Source organism: Equus quagga, chromosome 17 (genome assembly GCF_021613505.1).
Source record: "Equus quagga isolate Etosha38 chromosome 17, UCLA_HA_Equagga_1.0, whole genome shotgun sequence".
Lineage (NCBI taxonomy): Eukaryota > Metazoa > Chordata > Mammalia > Perissodactyla > Equidae > Equus > Equus quagga.
This window is the reverse complement of record NC_060283.1, coordinates 45,573,582-45,595,130: the sequence shown is the minus strand read 5'-3', so window position 1 is coordinate 45,595,130 and position 21,549 is coordinate 45,573,582. Positions and strand designations below refer to the sequence as shown.

Below are 21,549 nucleotides of genomic sequence, written 5' to 3'. Positions count from 1 at the left end.
TCTCATAAAGTGCATGAGAGCAAAGAAGTTCGTTGATAACACAGAGGGACCAGTGGAGGGATGCTGACAATTTACCAAATGAATCCATATTTTCTCTTCACATCACAGATTCCTACTATGTAACCTTTATGAACCGTAACATATGGTTTACATTCATTCATTCATTCATCAAACCTTTTATTGAGTATCTATTTCTAGAAGAATCTAGATTCTGTAATTTTGAATTCTTAAGTTTCTTACCTGTTATAAATCTGTAATAAAAAACCCTACTCACATCAGAAAACTCTGAAATAACTTTACAATGACAAACAAGATACAGACTTCTTCATCTCTAAGTTAATAACTTCAATGACCCTACTGAACTTAAAATGCATTCTCTCTCTCTTCTCTTTCTCTCACACCTGATTTTCCACTTTATTATTGTGGTGGTTTTAAATTCTAAACATTTCTTTTAAAGTTTTGTATATTTTCCTTGGTTCCTTATCATTTCTAAATTTGGCATAATTTGGAGGACCGGAAAGATGCAATATTCCTCTACGATAGAAAACGATAGAAGGAAAACAAGAAGAAACTAAAAGTTAAATTTCAGAAAAATGTAGCAATTGGTGGATAACACAGAAGAGAATCTCAAACTGAAATGTTCTTTGAATAATCTATTTGTGTGAATAATTTATTTGATAAGTATTCCAGTACTCTGTTAAATAAGCTAACCTTGAATTTTCATTTCCCCACATTCTATGAAGCACAAATTAAGTTTCCTTTTAGCAGTTCAATCCTTTTTCCTAAAATAACTCTTGAAAGTATGTTAAATTTGTGAACTCCTCTTAGTTTCAACCAGACCATAAAAGCAACCATAATAGCTAAAACTTAGTGAGTTCCTACTAAGTTCCAGGCACTATAGGACTTATACTTGTAATTACTCATTGAATTCTTCAAATAGCCCCATGAGACAGTATGGTAGGCAGAATAATAGCCCCCCAAAGAAGCCCATGTTCTAAGCCCCAGAACGTGTGTATATGTCATCTGTATGGTAAGGGGGAGGTAAGGCTGCCGGTGTAATTAAGGTTGCTGATCAGCTGACCTCAAGATGGGGACAGAATCCTGGATGGTCCAGGTGGGCCCAACGTAATCACAAGGGTCCTTTGTAAGTGAAAGAAGGAGGTAGGACAGTCAGGGGTCAGACTCAGAGAGATGTTTGAAGATACCATGCTGCTGGCTTTGAGGATGGAATACGGTAATGAACCAAGGAATGTGGGCAGCTTCCAGAAGCTGGAAAAGGCAAAAAAACAAAAACAAAAAAATCCAAAGCAGATACTCCCCTATAGTCCCCAGAAAAGAACCCATCCCTGCCAATTTTAGCCCAATGAGACACATTCTGGATTTCTGACCTCCAGAACTATAAGATAATAAACGTGTGCTATTTTAGGCTACTAAATTTGCGATAATTTGTTACAGCAGAAATAGGAAACTCATTCAGATAGGTACCCTCACTATTCCCATTTTACAGATAGGAAAGCCAAGGCAGAGAGAATTTAAATAATTGACCCAGAGATCACAGAGCAAGCAAGTACTTTTGCAAGGGATTCAAACCCATGCATTCTGGCCCTTAACGCATGGCAACAAAATAAAAGTCAGGGCTGGCACATAGCATCCTCTCTCTTCTTGGCATCTGTTCATTCTCCAAATCTCAGCTCCATTGCCACGTCCTTCCAGGAAGACTTCCTTGACTGCATTCATGAGGTTGGATGCTCAAAGGATACAGTCTCAAGGTAGAATGTAACTCTCATTTGAAACACATCATGATGACAGTTTCATATTTGTTTGAGTCCTGTCTCTGTTGCCAAACTACCAGCTCCGTGAGAGCAGGGCCATGGCTGTCTATTGTCATTGGTGCCTGTCAAATGCAAGGTGCAATTGTCCATCAGTTGTCTACCATCTAACCATGACAAATTCACTTGACACATATTGAATTTGAATGGTCTTAAAGAATAAGATACTTTCCAGCAGAAGAAAGTAAATGTTGGGAAGTGAATTTAAAAAATCCTAAACTTTAGCCCCTATCCAAGTCAGTCAGCTCCATGGCGATAAAATCTGAGAGAATAAAACAACTATCCAGAAGAAATTTGTTGAAGCATGACAAAACAGTGTATTCATATTTGGTTTGCCATTTATGCATTTTATCCTCAATTGTATGACTCCGTTTCCACAAGATTTCCTGGTACTGGGGGATAAGCTTTAAATCTACTCTTCTAGAAAGCAAAGAAATAAATACAAACAAAACAGGCATCACCAGGCTTTTTTATGGTTGATTATTTTTAAAAGTTAAGGGACTTTTTGTTTTTTGTGGAGGAAGATTAGCCCTGAGCTAACATCTGCTGCCAATCCTCTTCTTTTTGCTGAGAAAGACTGGTCCTGAGCTAACATCTGTGCCTATCTTCCTTCACTTTGTATGTGGGATGCCCACCACAGCATGGCTTGCCAAGTGGTGCCATGTCCACACCCAGGATCCGAACCAGTGAACACTGGGCTGCCGAAGTGGAACATGCAAACTTAACCACTGTGCCACCAGGCCAGCCCCTAAGGGACTTTTTATTAGCACTGATTTGTAGAGTCAATGCTTTTTCTAGCCATATAACAACATATTTTTACTTGGTAATATAATCTTTCTAATCTTCACACTATAGCCTCTCCCAAAACACATCTACTAAGAGTATAATGTTCTTTATATTTTTAATATATATAGTTGAATTTGGTAATTGTTTTTGGTATAAATTTCTGCATATCTCCCCACACTTGATTTTATGCCTTTATTTATCATTCTGGTGGTTTAAAATTTTTTTTTCTCCCCAAAGCCCCAGTCCATAGTTGTGCATCCTAATTGTAAGTCCTTCTAGATCTTCTATGTGGGATGCCACCACAGCATGATTTGATGAGCGGTGTGTAGGTCCGTGCCTAGGATCCGAACCAGTGAACCCTGGGCTGCCCAAGCAGAATGTGAGAACTTAACCATTATGCCACCAGACCGGCCCCGATTTTAAATTTTAAACACCTCTTTTTAGATTTTGTATATTTTTTCTTTGTTCCTTATCTTTTCTAAATTTGTATCATTTGGAGAACTGGAGAAATGCAAGATTATTTGGATGAGATGATACCGAATGTAATTTGAATTTAGTAAGCCTTTGCCTCAAAGATTTGTGCTGCTAATTACTAAGCCTCCGACCACATTCAATTAATTCTTAGACCCACAGAGAAGGCATTCAATTCATTTGTCCATTTTCTGTGGCTTTGCGATTCAGCTCAAAACCAGTTCACAAGGAAAAATAACTGCCAAATATTCTCTGTGCTTTTATGCTCCACACTACACCCATCTATGGCAAACCATTTAAAGTCGCACTCCATTACACAGGCTTCCTTTCCCAGGGGAAACTTACATTAGTATGTTCAACATTCAACCTCACTAAAACGAAGTAAGAACGTTAACTCAGGATTTAGAAGGTCTGGAACTTGTTTCTTCCTCATGCATCCATTCAAAAAGATGAAACTGGGCAAAACATGTTAAAATCCCTTTGGTAATAAAGTTTTATTAAGTTAGAATATTTGTTATAGAGTAGGAAGAGAGATCATTTTATTTCTTTGGAAGTAGTTCCCATAGTATATTCCTCTCTGTTCCCAATTTTTTTCATAGGGCATGTCTGTAAACAAATTCATGTTCCAAAGACACGGCATTATTATTTTCACGAATAACTCGTTTCCTTCATTATCCCAGGTTCTCAAAGAACTTGACCTGGAAAGAAGAATTATTATGTCTATTCTACGTGAGGGGCCCAAAAGTGGAGATTTGTTGAAGATCAAAAAGCAAATCAAGAAGAAATTTGACAATATTTTCATTGGTGTCTCTATTCTGGCTCACTGGACCAGCTTTTTGGGGTGAACGTGGAACAAATACAAATAAAAACCTTAATGTAAACAGCCACTCCACATTGCTGAATGAGTCACCCAGTGGATAATGAGCTCTCATTGGCACAGTGACCTCAAGTGGATCTCTGGTACTGTAAGTTGGCTTGCCTACCTGCAAGATGCCTTCTTTGTATAAAACTCACTAGTTTACAAAGCAATTCCATGAAAACAAACATTCTGGTCCTTCCAACAGACAGGATGGACAGTAGTCCCCATTGAACAAACCCAGAAAAATGAATCAGCACCTCTAGGTCATACCGGCCTTCATTAAGTGACAGACTTGAGACTCTGACATTGGGCCTTCTAATCCAAATCTAGAATTCATCCCTGAATCACAACAATTCTCAGACACTCATGTGAACAAAAAGTGGTCAGGAAAAACCCAAGTTCCTTTGTATCTGGTTAGGCGGAAGAGCAAATACATTGTAGAGGTCCAAGTTAAAAAAAAGAAGTTTCCTTTCTGGTTTAGCCATGTCATTCACCAGAACAGGGTCAGCCAACTTTTCCTGTAAAGGGCCAGATGGTAAATATTTTAGGCTTTGTGGGCCATATATGGTCTCTGTTGCATAGTCGTCTTCTTCTTCCTTTTTCATTTTGTTTTACAAAACTTTAAAGTTGTGAAAATTATTCTTAGTTCACAGGCCATAGAAAAACAGACTGTTGGCAGAATTTGACCCATGCACCACAGTTCATCGTAGCACCGGACCTGGCATTCTAGAACACCAAAGAGCTTGTAGTGCAGGTCTCCAGGCAGGAACTGAAGTTCCTTGGTTCCAAAATGTTTATCATATAAGTGCACATCCTTGATTCACAGAAGAGATTTCATCTCCCCAACTCACCACAAGTTTAAGCTACCATTATTTTCCTCTGCCTTTAACCAAAATTAAAGACAAAACCATGTGTGACTTGCTATATACCCTAGATCCCTGGCATTCCCAAATTTAAATTTTACGGTTTCTACAATTTCAGAGACACTCCAAAATGCTCAGGAATTTTTTAATTTTTTAATTTTTGAGTTGAGACTCTTGAATCTGGTATGTGCATGGTCAGATAGCCAGAGAGAGACCAGCAACCTGCTTCTTGCCCTTCTCTGTGTCACCACTGCCCTCCATTACGCAAGTGGATAAGTACTCTTTTTTATAGGGAGAGGAAATAGGCCTTAAAAAGGAAGCCAACTTTTAGGGTTGGTGATGAGTAAATGACATAAGAAATTACAGACATTCACCAGAAAGCAGCAGATCTGCATAAATCAAATTAGTGTCTGAGGGCTTTAATGAAATATGCTATAAAGGAAGTAAGAAAAAAATAACTCATAAATAGGTTTCTGTTAATTCTTCTGTCACAGCAAACATTTTTGAGGGAGAGAGAAATTAGAGCTTTGAAGGAATGCCTTCATTTTTCCCAGTTAAACTTGACTGCATTTTTTTGAGGAAGATTAGCCCTGAGCTAACATCTGTGCCCATCTTCCTCTCCTTTATATGTGGGACGCCTGCCACAGCATGGATTGGTAAGTGGCGCGTAGGTCCACACCTGGGATCTGAACCAGTGAAACCCTGGCTGACAAAGCAGAGCCTGTGAACTTAATGGCGACACCACTGGGCCGGCCCCTAAATGTGACTGCATTTTAATAGGTCGTTGTAATACTCTCAGATATTAGGATGCATGTGACCCTTATAAATGCCAAGGGCCTACAGTAGTTTATTCTGATGTTTAACCAGCCTCTCCACTTTAGACTATGCAGCCAAGCTACAATCAATGCCAGCTGAAAGCTTATCTCTGCGAGAAGATTCTGAACCTGGACCACAGGAATGATTCTTTGGTACAACCTTCCATGATGAAGGCTTAAGTGCTAAACCCTTGTGAAGAGTGTTAACATCGAAACCCTTGTGCTTACTATAGTAGCCTTCTCCATTCTTAACTTACTCCTGGACAATTCAATTAAAGAGTTAAGTGGGCAGCTTTATCAATGGAGCTTTTCACGTCAGTGTCAACTGCTTAAAAATTTCAAGTATTCAACATCACTTATTCAGTTTTTAGTCCATAAAATGAATTCTGCTGGGGACCACTGGGGCATAAAGCCAACTAAGTTATTACCTATACAGGGTTTCCCATCTGCCAGAGAGATAAGAAAAATACATGAATAGTAAAGTAAATAAACAATTAACAGTTCAATGAAATGGCTCAAGACATGATTAACTGCAAATGGATGTACACACTATAAATCTTATAGGAAATTAGAAGAGAGGTCATTTATTCATTCACTGATCATTTAATTGGTATTTACGTTGTGCCAGGTATTACATCTCCTCTGTAGACTATTCCTAGGAACTCAGACTTGTATATTCAATTTCCTATTTGACATCCCCATGTCTAGACCTAACAGACACTTCAAACTTAACATGTGAATTTAGAGTTTCTGGCTAAATCTTCTTCTCTTGCAGCCTTCTTCATCTGAATGGCAACTCAGTTGTTCAGGCCAAAAAACAAACAAACAAATAAACACCAAAACAAAATACTGTACATTCATGCCTGATTCCTCTCTTTCTCTCAGTCTTAGGTTCAATTTGTAAGCAAACCCTGTTCGTCCTACTTTTGAAATCTAGTCAGCCCCAATCACTCATCATCACCTCAACAGCTACCGTCCAAGTCTTTCCTTGCATCATTGCAATCGCTTCCTGATTAACGGTCTCCCTGCTTCAACCCTGGGTCCTCTGCAGCCATAGATCTCGTTACTCTCCTGCTCAAGGCCCTTTATATCAACGAGCTTATGGTTAATATAGTACTTGTTATCCACCAGACACTGGTCTAAGCTCTTTGCAGATATAAACTTACTGAGTTCTCACAATAACTGTACATGGTAGGCACCATTACCCTCTGTGTTTTGTCAATGAAGAAACAAAGGCACAGGGAGGACAAGTCATTTTTCAGAATCACACAGCTAGCAAGTGGCAGAGATGGGACTCAGACCTCGACATCCTGGCTCCTCATCCCATGTTCTTAACTTCTGAGTCTGCTTCTTCCAATGACTTCCCTGCTTAGACTTGGAAAAAAGCCCAAGTCCTCATTTTGGCCAGCCAAGCCTGACATGGTCTTCCACCATTACTTCGATGATCTCACCTTCTACTAACTTCTCCTTGGCTCACTCAGCCACACTGGCCTCCTCATTGTTCCTCATACACCCCAGCTTCTTCCCATATTAGGGACTTTCACTCTGGCTGGTCCTTCCGCCAGAGACACTTCCCCCTAGAACACGACATGACTCACTCCCTCACCGGTCTTTTCTCAAATGTCACTTTTTCAATTAGGATGCCCCTGATCCCCTTATTGAACATCTTTCTAATATATCTAGACAGTCTCCTAAGCACTTAACTTGTATTTTACTTCATTAAACCCTCACAACAGCACTGGGCTGATGGAACTCTTACTCCATCTTACAGAGGAGGGAAAGAGGCACAAAGATATTAAATAGCACACAGAAGGTCACATAGCTGGTAAGTGATGAAGTCAAGATGCTAGCCTAGAGTCTCTGGCTCTAGATTCTGTGATTGTACACACACACACACACAAATTAATATGCGAAATTTGGTGACACGGGTGATGAGAAAGTAAGAACAAAAATCAGTTTTTTCAGAAGCTTATAGCCAGAGTGAGAAGACGATTAGTGTATCAGGCTAAAGGAGGCTAGGAGGTGGCGAGTTTAGATGATCAGGGTCCAGAGCCATGTTCCTCAGAGTGTCATCCAAGGATCCTCCATCAGAATCTCCTGGGGTGCTCAGAAAAGTACAGATTCCCAGGCTCCGCTCCAGACCATCTTTCACAGAGCCTTTGGGGCCAGGAGCCCAAGAATTTGTATGAATATGAACTCCTAGGTGATTTTGAAATACATTACAGTTTTCAAACCACTATCTTGGAAGATACAAGATACAAGATGCTTGTACACAAGCATCACAAGCCTAATACAGTGTTTCCATAACAACAAAATTTGCAAAAGGTACTATCTCTGTAAAACTTTGCAGCTCAGGGCAGGGACCTTTGACTAGTTTGTTCATTGGTGGATTCCAAGTACCTAGACCAGTGGTTGACCCATAGCATGCCAGCAGTAAATAGTTGTTGAATGTGTGAATTTTGGTGTGGTCCAGAGGGAACTTTCAAGATGCACAATAACTTTGTATGAGCATATTTTACTCTGAGTGGTCCAAGATTTCCATCAGACTTCTCACAAAAATTCAGTTTTATCAGTTTTATCATTATTTCCTTAGAAGTGTGAACAGAAAGGAAAGTATACTATCTTTTGGGCTCATTGATCTAAGTGTGACTTGAGGCTCTGACATGTAGCAGCTATGTGACGTAAACAAGAGAGTCAATCTTTCTGAACCCTTGCTCTCTTCATCAATAAATTCATCCTCACCTCATTTAACATCTGAAAAGATATCGTACAAATTAAAAGGATCTTTGAAAAAATAAGGCATTGTTATTAGGTGAATTACTTATTATTTTTTATTTCTCAGTTACTTTGAAATACAATTCTTTTTGCAAACCTCTAGCCACAAAATGTCGTAGTCTAATAAGTAAAATTAGAAAAAAATGACTGTTTTAATGACTGAGATGGCAGGAGAAAAAACCATAGTTATAGAATGTATTTATGTTATTAACAAGAGTTAAACTAGGAAAACAAAGGTCTCAAATCTTTTCAAATTTCATTTGTGAAAACTTATGGGAGTAACGAGTATGAAATTATTCATACTTTGTGTTTCCTCTTAGAGATAATCATAACCCAGTAGTTCAAGTACAGTGTTACCTTTTGAAAATCAAATATTGATTTGTTGATGAAGCTGGCATAGAACGTTATAGCTTAGTATTCTGTCACTCAGAGGCACAGCCCAAGCCAAATGAATTTCACTTAAAAACTTTTAGTGTAACAGGTATTTTTCATTCATTATTTACAACATCCTTGATATCTGAACACTGAACTCTAAGAGAAAAAAGTCGATTGTACCGAAACCACCCAGACTTCAATGCTCCCCCAGTTTTGGAAACTTTAGCACGCTCCCTCCATCCGAACATGGGATTTCAGTGACTAAGCAGATCTCCCCCTGAACCTAAAGAAAAGACTCTACCCTCTACTTAATCTTGCTGATCAAACAGATACACAAAGGAGTGACACTGCCTATTATAATTAAAGCACGGCAAAAACGTAACCTGACAAGGGGCAAGAAACAACTTTGTAATTAAAACACCATGCGTTCCACAAAATTCTCAAAAACTTTTTCTGATTTTATGCCTAAGTTAAGCATCTGGGAAAGGCATTTCCGTTGCAGTCAGAAATAAAAGCCCAAATACCCTGAAGTTAGAGCTCTGACTACCAACATCTACAAAACTTGACTGGTTACATGATATATAAATATATCTGATATAAAAATATCTGTTTGGGGCTCTTTCAAATTAGTTATAAAATAAAATCCACTTAATTAAACCAAACTACAAATTTTTTTTTCCTGCACAAAAGTTAATAACAGCATATAAAATGTTAGGCAGAAGAGAATTTCTAACAGACCGATAAACTACACATTTTTGTGACAGATCTAAGAAAAAGAAAATTAGCTCTTTGAATGATAGAAATAGTTTTGAGATTTTCCCTAAACAGTAAAGCACAGGCAGTACACTCTAGGTCGCACATTTCTTTATCTGAAGCTAAACACCCAAAACCCTAAATTGCAACCTCATTTCTATAATAACAGTTCAATCAACTGAGGCTGCTTTGCCACAGACACCATACCATTATGAGGAGGGTTCTGGGTCTACTCATTTCATCGTCACTTTCCAGAGGCAAAATTTCGTGGGATGGTTCCTCCTGGCGTCGTCTGCAAATGTGTGGACAGCTCCTCTGGACCACAGAACGAAAAGCCTGAAGCAGAACAATGCTGGCAGTGCAGCCCATCGCTGCATCCTGGAGCCTACAAAATAACTTCTATGTTGATGCTATGTTTGAAAAACAGTGGCTCCTTGTCCCCGAAAACAGCCTACATTGCAGCTGCAGCCAGCTCACTCTCCAATCACTTCCTTGAGCTCTGATCATCTGATCACCGCCAAATAGCTGGGATGCAGAGATGGGAAAGATTAGATCCACTGAAAGTGAACACACTCAGGAATATCAGAGCATTTTTCCCAGAGAGTATTTCTCAATTCATTTCGAGAGCATGTTTCCAGTTCATTATAATGATTTCTCTTCAATTCTAGTTTCAGAGGTCTGAATAAATACATCTTTCTCACTCAGACATTCAAATAAATCACTCTTTTTCAAACTAAACAACTGAAAATCTGACTTCACACTGATGTGTTTTTCCAAGGCAAATGAGTGTCAAATGAAAATGACTGGGGTTTTTTAAAATTGCTTTTTGTTTTTAAATGTAAACGCTTCTGGAAGGAAATTTTCCTAGACCCTTCCTTAAGTGATGGGGGTCTTACTTTCCGTAGCTCATAAATTCCAGAAATGAAATTGGCTCATCGGAATCGTGAAGTCCACTAAATCAAGACAATTTATCAAAAGCATGCACGCGTTAACTAAATCCATGTGAGCAACGCCAGCATTCCCCCTGCGATTTCCTTTCAATAGTAGGGTTGTTCTGTTCCCACACACGCAGTTCTGCAGCCGAATACATTTTTATATTTACATAGGCGGCTTGCAGGGCTGAAAATATCTCTCACTGAGGTCACTCTGAGAGCTCCGCCAAGCTGACCTCTCAGAAAAAGCAGCTGTAAAGCTTTTTCACATCCTATCAATAAGAACTCAAGGCTTCGAGAAGGACTTTGAGGTCTTTGGTAGTTACGAGTCTAGTATTCCCCGACTCCTGCGAGACTAGTCACTTAGCAGGGAACCAAAGATATGCTTAGAAATCACGTGACCTGCTTGGACTAGCTTCAAGATCTAATGGTATACTGTAAGAGAATAGGACAACAGGGGATGCTTGCACTAAAAATAGCTCATGGAAAATGGATTTTGCTTACAAATGAGGAAAGTATGAAATCCCCAATAGGATTTTCAATGTCGGCATCTTTCTGTCAAGCTAATCCTTCCAGCGTAACTCTTGGAGATTCAAAGCAAAAATGTTTCCTTTGGTTTCTGGGCTCCTCAGGGCAGATGGTGCTGCAGGAAGTTTGGAGAAGGTTTGTTTTGCTATAAGGTGTGGCCACTCCGGCCCCAGTAAAGCTGCTTTCACATAAGCATCCAGCATAATGCTCAATTAGGCATTAATTGCTCAGTAATCTGTCACAACACAGCATTATTTAATTGGTATGTTTTCCAGAGAAGTAAAACATTTTTATTTTCTTTTAAGAGGTACTGGCTGCCAGGAGTTTTCCATCTCTCTCTGTTTTGAGCAAACATATCTCAGTACTGCTGGAAAAAGAAGAAAAAAATGCTAATAGTGCTGGCAAGTCCTCTAACTCCCTCGGGACCTTTGTCAGAGTGCCCGGGTGCTAATCTAAACCATTTTCACTCCAAACAACCAGGGCATTTACGGAAGAGAGGCTACAATTTAGCCTGTCTGGCTTGTGTATAGAATATCTATATAAATGGTGTTGACCAGAGACAAAGGGAAGAGTGGGCTTCGATGGTTATGAACGTGTCTTTTCAAGCGTGATTGCTCCTCTGGGCTCCCAGTATGTCAATGCCCACCCCTGCCACCCACTCTCATACCCCATGACAAAGAACTCTCCAATCTTTCCTGGAGGGTCTGGTCATCTGCTCATAACCAAATAGCTTGAACACACAAGGTGCTGACTGGGGGTGCTTAAACATTCCACCAGCTCTGGTGGTAACGGAAGACGGAGGCAGATCCCTCTGTCATACACCACGGGCTTGGCAGGGAAGAGGCGGTTCGCATCCCAGATTCCTTTCTAGCCACCTCTCTCTAAATCTGGCTAACCTCTGGGGTGGCTTTTGGAGTCAGATGTTTTGGCAGATGCCAAAGTCTTTGGGGGAAACAAATGAGATGCTTTCTAGCTCTGAGAGTCCTGTTTTCATCGATCCCTCTTTGCCTCTGAGGAATTCCTCCCTATTATTGCTGGACTGCTGTGGGACTCTCAATATTCTCTCTCTCTTTCTCTTTCAACTTCCATCATCAAGGAGAGGGAACCTCCAGGAAATAGTTTCGTGGGAATTCAATACACACCACGATTACCCAATGGACAAGAGACTGAAAGGATGGAAACCAGGGAATAACAGTTGGACATAGAGTCCAACATTTTCTTATGAAAAATTTCAAACCTGCAGCAAAGTTGCAAGAAAGGGCTTGGGTTCTTGGCTCTAAGTTTTAAACAGTAAATTAAGCTAGGAGTGTGGTAGGGTGGGTGAGGGGATAGAAATCCCCCCAAAGAGACAAGACCCTTCTATCCCCTTATATTTAGTATACATGTTGATTCACAGGAAGTATTAAAAAATGAAGAACGAACTCTTCACAGGTGTCTGCTATTTTCATTTGAAGTATTAGTAAAATGAATCATTAATTCAGCCTTCAAGCATCAAATGTGCATGGCCTTCCCAATCGACAACTTTTCAAGACTCTCCCTTGCTCTTGTCTGCCTCCTTCTGCTAGCTGGGTCTTATTTCACAATTCACTAAGATATGTATTAAATGTAAAATTCAGAATTTTTAACTTATTGTTGTAGATGAAGAAGCAATGTCACTAACATTGGTAAGAGTAAATTTGCCAAGAAGGAGCGGGAACTCGATTCCATTCTGGGTTATTAAATGTGTACATATATTTACGTATGTTATTTCATACATATATGTTCATTCACGTACACTGAAAATCTTTCTTGTTTTAAAGCAGAGGTGGCATCTCGTGCAGATATGAAGTAGCCTTGGCATAGAGAGGACATAGAAGGAAGGATGGAAGGAGAGACTATTAAATTAAAGTGTACCTGGGAGAAAGTTAAATGTAGGATGAAAAAGTAAGAAGTTTTGGAGAGTAAAAGAGGAAGGAAGAGTAAAAAAGGGAGAAGCAACAGACATGAGAATATCTCCAAAATATCCCTGAAAACCGTAGCACCCGTTATCCACAGTTTTGCTTTCTGTGGTTTCAGTCACCCGCAATCAATTGCGATCTGAAAATACGAAATGAAAAATTCCAGAAATAAACAATCCATAATTTTTAAATTGCATGCTGTTCTGAGTAGCTGATGAAATCTCGCACCGTCCCGCTCCATCCTGCCCAGGACGTGAATCATCCCTTTGTCCAGCATATCCACACTGTGTCTGCCACCTGCCAGTTAGTCACCCAGTAGCAGTCTCCATTACCAGATCGACTACTGCGGTATCACAGTGCTTGTGTTCAGGTCACCCTTACTGTACTTAGCAAGGGCCCCAAGACAAAAGGAGTGATGCTGGCAATTCAGATATGCTAAAGAGAAGCCGTAAAGTGTTTGCTTTAAGTGGAAAGGCAGAAGTTCTTATAAAAAGAAATAAATCGTATGCTGAGGTTGCTAAGATTTACAGTAAGAACAACTCCTCTATTTGTGAAATTGTGAAGAAGGAAAAAGAAATTCGTGCTCTTTGGCTGTCACATCTCAAATATGTATGTCTAAGAAAAGACACAGTACATACAGGGTTTGGTCCGATCCGCAGGTTCAGGCATCCACTGAGGGTCTTGGAACGTATTCCCTGTGGATAAGAGGGGACTACTGAACGAGGAGCACTCTTGCTCCTGTGTCAGTGGACTGCTGAACTGCTCATCCCTTTTCAATGTCTTGACAAAGGAATTTAGTCTTCAGAGCTGTTTTCTAAAATGTTTTGGACTAAGAATTATTTCGTTCTAGATGTTGATTTTTCCACCGTTGGAATAACGCATCCAAAGATCTTTTTACAAGGAGGAAGGGAAATCCATATTTAATTTAAATAAATAATGCCTGTTGAAAGTGTTGGACTTTCCCAGCTTTGTTAAATTATGGAAGAGCTAAATGTCTAAATGTGTCTTGAGATGTGGAGTGTGTTGAATTGGACTGGTTTGGGTGCGATGGAGATGAAGCCCATGTTCTCCCACCTGAAAGACTTATCCATATGCCCCCAGGCCTGAGTCTGCTCACGCAGAGTGACAGACCTACTTGGAGGGAGCAAGGTTTTCTGCCAACTTCATATGTCAAGTACACTGAGAGCTAATGAGGATAACAAATATGTTATCTTGTGAAAACAAATATGAGTTCAGATGAAAATACTTTCACTGAGAAATGAAGTGTAACAAGATCAGCCTGACACCGTTGAGCTTCTCTCGCTATTTAAGATGCTATGAGTTGCTGGTTACTATTTCAAGAAGCTAATAGGGCCACGATTAGAACTTACGTACGAAGAGAAATGAATGGTTGCGATTTTGAGAGGAGAAGACCTTGCCTGGGAAAACCATATTCCAACAATGAAGTTGCAAGCGTACTGTCACCTCCCCAGAGAATGGTCCTCTCCCCCGACTCCAGGTTAAATGAACCCCACCTTTTCCCCTGCATCCCAAACACAGAGGTCTGGGAGCCACTAGGGACCTTGTTTCCCATGGTACCTGCATGTCCCAGGCCAGCAGAACACGGTTCCCACCATACTTGGAGTCCCAGACTTCTAGTTCAAGAGGGGGGATGAAGTACATTTCCTCCCCTCCTTCCCAAAGTCCAAGTGAAATTACAGCACAGAGCGTAAAAGGGAATATATTGATTACAACAGTGGGAAGGGGGGCTCTTTCTGTGGATGCGAGTTTTCTGAAAGTTTTTCTGAAAGATGAAAAATGACTATGATCACGTTGGTCAAGAACCAAAAATGAAGGATGTGGAACAACTTCCACAGCAGGAAGACGACACGGAAAGAGCAGCCACTGTTCCCCACAGAGCCCAGGGCTCTAAGCCTGAGGAAGGTAGGCACTGGATGTCAGAAAGTAATTAATCTGCCTTCCCAGCCATCCCCAGCACAGACAGAACACTTAAGCACCTCATAACAGCTCTCTGAAGAAGGGCAAATGCTTCCAGGATACCCAGCATAGGTGTCAGCCCCTCAGAGAAACGCCCTCATTATTCTGGCATTGGCTGGGAGAGGCGGGGCCTGCCTGCCTGGCTCACACCCTCTGAAATGAAGACTGAAATTGGTGCACCTGTCAACCTACGCGCTCGTCGGTCAGCTGTCAGTCTGGGGAATGAGGAAGGGGGCTCAAATTTTCGTCTTCTCCCTCTTCCCAGAGCCAGAAGGCAGCGCTCTGACTACCAAAACTAAGTAGATCGCTCCTTATCTTTGGGTTGATTTATAGAGAAACTGATAGTGTATGTCCTGAGCAACACGGTCCAAGTCTAACTAGATCCTCGTCCCACTGGCAGCCTGGTGGAAGTGGCAGCCGGGAGAGTGCAGCAGAAAGGTTCACAATGACCTGCAGAGTCAGACAGACTCCTGCTGCAGTCAAGGCTCTGCCAAGTCTGAGCTGTGTGTTCTTGAGCAAGATGCTTAACCTCTCTGAGCCTAGACAGTATCCACTGCAAAATGGAGATAATCCTTTACACTTGTCAGGATATTGACGGCGGGGAGCGTAACAGAAAAGACCAACATAGAGCCAGGCCCAGAATAATCTTTCAGTGGACAAGTGATGCTGCCTCTGCTAATTGTCATTATGGAGGCTTGGTCTCCTCCTCTCAGCCTCCAGGCTCAGCTTGAACATGACACTGCCCCGGAGAAGCCTCCTCTGACAGGTGGCTCCTCACAGCTCTGAACCTGATGTTCTCACCGTGCGCTGTGGGTTTCCTTCCGAACACAAAAGCTGAAATTACACTCACGTGGATTAAATTTGTAGGTTATGTCTTCGCCTCTCTCAGTAAGAGCTGGGATTGCGCTTACGTGGTTCACTGTACGCCCTGTGCCCACCACACAATAGATGCTCAGTGAATAATAATAATGATGATAATGATACTCATAATAAAGCAAGCCCTTCCATAGCACTTGCTATGTGCCGGGCACAGTTCTAACTGATGTTTATACATGGTGATTCATTCACATCTCACTCTACGAAGTAGTGCTCTGATCACCCCCATTTTCCAGATGAGAAAACTGAAGCACAGAGAGGTTAAGCAACTTGCTCCATAGACTCCAAGCTAGTAAGTGGCAGAGCTGGAATTGGGATTTTGCCAGTCTAACTCCAGGGTCTGAGCTTCTAACCAATCCTGCATGTCAAATCTGTGCCCAGTAAACTGTATCTTCCAGAGGTGGATTTATACCAGAAAAATATTTGGCACGTGGCAGGGTATAGCGAGGCAACCCCGGAAAAGCCCCTTTGAGAGATAGTATGTCCCTCGTTGGAAAATCTGTGATGTCTCCCTGGATAACAGTTTCAGAAAGCAGCTAGCTATCTTAGCAGATTGTTTTAGGGTGAAAATTTAAATTGCATTTTGATGGGAATTAAACATTTTTCAACGTAATGAATTTGATAATGAGAATTTTTGAAAAATGTATTGTGCTTCCTGTATGAAGCGTTCACTGGCAGCAATGACTCAACTATCCAAATTGCCTGTAAAAGTATATAGCTGGAATATGGAAACATGATTGGCTCCCTTCTACCTCCTTAATACAACAACTGCCCCTACACGATATAAGAGATGGGTAACACCGAAATGCCCCCAGAGAAGAGACTACTTTGGGTCCAACAAGAATGAGGCCATCACCCAGGTTACCCATTTTGAGCCCATCCATGCTCAGTCCATGGCTGAGCTACTCATGGCTGTCCAGGCTCAGAGTGGAAGGCGGCTACCACTCATTCTCAAATTTGTGGGAGGCTGACAGCCTGGACACATTGCTGCTGCACAGGGAATCAGCCACCTGCCTTTCTGGGCCAGCGTGACAATTTGGGGACGACCATCAAGCTGGTGCGAGTACAACTAGTTCACAGTCGTTGTCGCACCCTCCTTCACCACCGGCGGTATTCTATGCAGAATGGTGTGATGGGAAGAACCTGGAGACCAAGGCAGAGGGCAGACACCTCCATCCGCTTATTTAAGCCATAACACAGGCTTTACACGGGAACCCCATGAATTGTGGAATGAATAAATCAATCAGGAGGTAATAAAAAATCAACTCCTCCTCCGCCTCCTCCTCATCATTGTCATGCTCAAGCTGTTAATCCCACCAGGCTCCTTTGTAAATTTTCCAGAGGCTAAGCAATTGTCCTCAAATGAAAGTGACCCCAAAGGAGGAGCACCCCCATAGATTAAAGGCAACTGGAGATTTAGCCCCAAGCTGAGTAAAACCAGGTCACGGATTTGGCCATTTTCCAGGGCAGGGATTAGCAAGAATCTTTCTCCTTGTCTATTTCCAGATGGGTAAGTCCCCTCAGGTATCTAACTCAATTAAGCGGTTGGGAGGGAGTTAATCAGTACTTTCTGAGCTAAAAGGAGGAAAACACAACCCAGCAAAGTGCTTCTCCGTGTCGCCCAGCTGCCCTTTATCAACTCGCATCCTTGCCTCGCCTGGTCTACTTCTGCTCATGAACTTGGGCCTTGTGTTGATTTTGATAGTAACGCATGACCTCTTTTTTCCACATCTGGGACTTGTGGAGTTCTCTTCTTTCCGATTTCTCTTCATTTTCACTTAATTGTAGTGCCCTCTCTTTACGGGGCATCCTTCTCTCCTGCTGACATTTATTGAGTCTTACAATTAATCACTTTGGAAACAAGCACACTGTTCTTTCATTATAAAAACCCACGTGCTGTTGCCAAGCCCTTCTTTATCTTCATTCTCCCACCTTTGGCACCGGGGAAGCTCAAAAGCAGATTACTCTTTTGTTGGTATGTTTAGATGCATCAGAAAATGATCCTTCATTGCTCTCTGAGGCAGCTTCCTCAGCAGCAGCTTGCTGCAGAGGGCACGGATAACTTAAATGTTCCATTAATATCAGACCTTACATTTCCCAGGCTTCTACGTTGAGTGAATTCTTCTCATGTCAGAGTAAGTCTTATTCTTAATAGAAGGTAGTATAGTGTAGCAGTTAGGCAAATGCTCAGGAAGCAGACTGCCAAATTTACGTCCCTGTTGAGCCACTTACTACCTTTGTGACTCTGAGCAACATTTTTAAGCCTCAGTTTCCTAATCTGCTCAATGGATGAGTACTCATGAGGATCTACTGTCCATATCAGTGCTTGGCACAGTACAAGACACATGGTAAGTATTTAATACATATTAGCTAGTTATTACGAGAAAAGAGAAGATCTAAGGACTTTCAGACATTGCTTGCTTTTGTCCTGCCCCCTCCACAAGTGGTGTTTTTTAAAATCTCCTGACTCTTCCTTGCTGAGGGACACACAATGTTCCCTGGGTGATGGAGGAATGGGGGTGTTGGGACGCCTCCTCTGTGCTTTGAAGTTAGCTCCCATGGTAACGTGAGACAAGTTCCATAACCCCTTCCCAGTCCTTTTCCATGAGTAAACAAATTTGAAATAATATAATAATACCCCACTTATCCAGAGGTCACATTTTGCAACCTCAACTATTCTGATCACAGCCAAGTCCTGGGAAGCAACAGAAACAACTTCTGCAGAGCCCAAAAGAGACAGTGCCCGATTCATTAATCTGTGAATGTGATGGGAGCAGCTTGGAGAAGGGGTCTTACAGCCACCTTATGCAGGATTCTAAAGAGCCTGCTGAACTAAGCTTGCACTGGCCTTGGACCAGAAGCAAGATAATTCTGACCTGCTCTTGTCCAGTGGGAATAGGGAGTAGCTGATTAGAACTGGAAGGATGTCCCTGCTGAAGGCAGGAGTTTTGACAGCTGTCTAACATCTTCAAAGGGTTGTGGTGGTCCCAGCCATTCAAGCAGCCCACCAAGACTCAGCTACCAGACGGGACTGGGGGCTGTGTGCCTGGGGCAGGAACGAGGGTTCATTATTCTAGCCTGGTGTCTGGGAAGTGAATCAGAGCAACAAACATGAACTTTGGAGTTAAAGAGACTCCAAAGTTTGAATTCTCTGAGCCTTACTTTCCTCAATTGTATAATGGAACTAAGAGGACCTCTTCTGCAGAGTTATTATAACAAAAGATGCTATGTATAAAATGTTGGCACAAATGGTAGATTTTATCATTCTTTTACCACTATTGTTAATACAATCATCACGTTTGTTATCATTGTTCTTCTAAGAAAGTGCCAACGAGGCTAAGTAACAGCCCTGCAAGTCAAGGCTCAAAGCTAACACCATCACATGTAAACAGTAACTCAAAGGAGGGAGCCTTGGCGGCAGAATGAGACGGCAAGGTCAAGAGTGAGGTGAGGCAGGAAGTATCATTGGCTCCTCTTCTCCAGCCTGTGAGTCCAGGGTACATGGCTGGGTCAGACTAACGTAAAGGTTGGAGCCCCCAACAAAAGGAAGGGAAAGACATAGACAGTCTGACAAAAATAAGGGAAATCAGTGTTCACAGCATCTGGGACTAAGCCATGTTGGGGGCCATGAAGACCGTAAAGGACATAAATTGCACAGTGTTCCTAGCCCAGTACAATAAAGAGAGGTCATAACAATGACACTGATGCATCAGGAAAAGTCAAATTACGTCCAGTGGCCATAGTTTCAGAAGGAAGAGAAACATGTGAAACAGTCTAGATAAATTTCCACCGATGACTGCTTTTAATTTTCCAAAGTCTATGATTCAATAGAGTAAATTATGTTATCTTCAAAAGTTAGCGATGTAAAAATCATTCTCAGCTGAGGCTGGATAAACGAGCCATTAACTGTACTCTCAGTACTTGTTCTATTTTCTTTTCTATGTTCATTTTTTTCCCCTTTGAATTGTGGCAGGCATTAGCCACCCACATCCTAAACATTCCGAGTGAAATCTAGTTGAGCGTGATCACGAATTGCTTTCCAAACATGAAAATGGCAGTCTTTTAAGTCATTCACAAACGTGCTTTCCAAATCAATTCGAAAGATGAAAAGGATGGTGTCAACCTGAGCAAATTTCAACTTTAGGTTCTTTGCCAGGGCTCAGGGGAGAAGCCCAACATATCATTTTAGGGTTGGTGTAATGCACACAGCTCAGGCTTTTGAAAGAAAATGAGGACAAGGCAAGGTTTAAACCCAGCAGCAGGAGGAGGGGCAGGGCCATGTTCAAAAGATTAACTTGATAAGATAATGTTCAGCTTCTCTTTAAACCCTAAACTGCAGGATGTGGATTCTTAAAAGTCTGTGTTCTTGCTAACTCCAGTTTCTGCTGCTAACAAATGAAGCCAGTGCACTTCTGCAAAAGGACTTGTGCAGCCTGCATTCCAGTGTGATGTGGTGGGAAAGGCAGTGGAGTGGGTTTGGGTTCTGACACTAACTATGACTTCGGACAAGTCTTGTCACCTCTTTCTCTCTGGATCTAAGTTTCCTTGTCCATAAAATTAGAGAGTTAGAACAGATGATCTCAGGTTCCTTCTAACCACAAGATTCAGAGGAAAGATGAATAAGCAATGTCTGGGCTTCGGGATGGAGCTGGAGATAGGAAGAGTTGTTGCTGGTATATACCACATTCCTACTACCAATATTTTTAAAAAGGCTGCAGCAAACATAATAAGCAGTGTTGAACAAGAGGTAGAAGCACTCCAAAGACGCAGGGGGAAGAGGAAAGAATTGGAAAGGAGGCAGTGGAAGGAGGTCCAGCCAAACCCATTTCCCTTTCTTGGAGACCGAGTCATTGCCAAGTCAGAAGCCAGAAGGACTTGACCCTACCTGCTCCCTGCCCTGATGCAGCCCAACAGTCAGAATAATCACCCCAGTGAGCCCTAATGTGTACACGGCAATGCCCCATGAAGCAGGAGAAGGTTGGTGAGATGGCAACAAGAAGACTCCCTTGGTCTTTCTTTGCAGGAATGATCATTTTGCTGTGTCACAGACCTGAGTTTGTCACTACCTAGATTTGTGACTCTCAGTAAATGACCTTTTGAGTTTTGTTTCCATTTCAAGGAGATAGGGATAATAATAGTATAATGCTACCTTATGATGAGGAGCAAATGAGATAATCCAAGTGACGCACTTACCACCGTGGCTGGGACATAGTAGGGACCCAATAAATAGATAAGCTCTGCTGTTTAAGAACTCAACCCAGGGGGGGGTCCATAATTGACAGCTACACACCAGGTGAGTCAACTGTGCCTTTCTCTGCTGGGTGGCATTTGCTGTTATGCCAAAACAGAAAACCTCCTTTAGCAGGAGAAATCTCTGGGCTCCCAGCTTTTTAGAACAGAAGAATGCAAGATAGAATACAGGATGTTCATGTTTACCCTTTAGGCAAAGTATTGTTATCCTGTTTTCTATGCAAGAGCAGAAATGAGCAGAAGGAAGATTCACGTTTCATAATGAAAGGAAACCGAATTTTGGCTCTAGAAAGTAGGGCCTCCCTTCCCTTTGCCCTCTCTGATCTCCACCCAATGAGGACACAGGAGCCCTGGCGTGCACCAAGGGACAGACTACAAATACTCTGCCAAGCCTTGTGGCTATCTTCCCACCAGCCTAGACTACACCTTCCTTATTGGAGCAGGAAGCAGGAAGCAGCCAGCTCAGGTAGCTGAGCTGCCAGAGGGCAAAGCTGTAGTCCACATGAAGATTTTCTCCAGGGCT

The 21,549-nt window shown here is 41.8% G+C and overlaps 1 protein-coding gene across 3 annotated transcripts in view; it reads right to left on the bottom strand.

Moving 5' to 3' along the window:
- Positions 1 to 21,549, bottom strand: part of DOCK10 (dedicator of cytokinesis 10) — a 262,527-nt gene that overhangs the window by 198,768 nt on the left and 42,210 nt on the right. For 2 of the 3 annotated variants that reach the window (XM_046644368.1, XM_046644369.1), the window contains exon 1: positions 9,734 to 9,927. The exons of the other annotated variant lie outside the window; for it this stretch is intronic. In XM_046644368.1, the coding sequence (XP_046500324.1) occupies positions 9,734 to 9,895 (162 nt within the window). In that variant the 5' untranslated portion in view covers positions 9,896 to 9,927. Of the gene's footprint in view, positions 1 to 9,733; positions 9,928 to 21,549 lie in introns of those variants that run through there. 3 annotated transcript variants of the gene reach the window in all.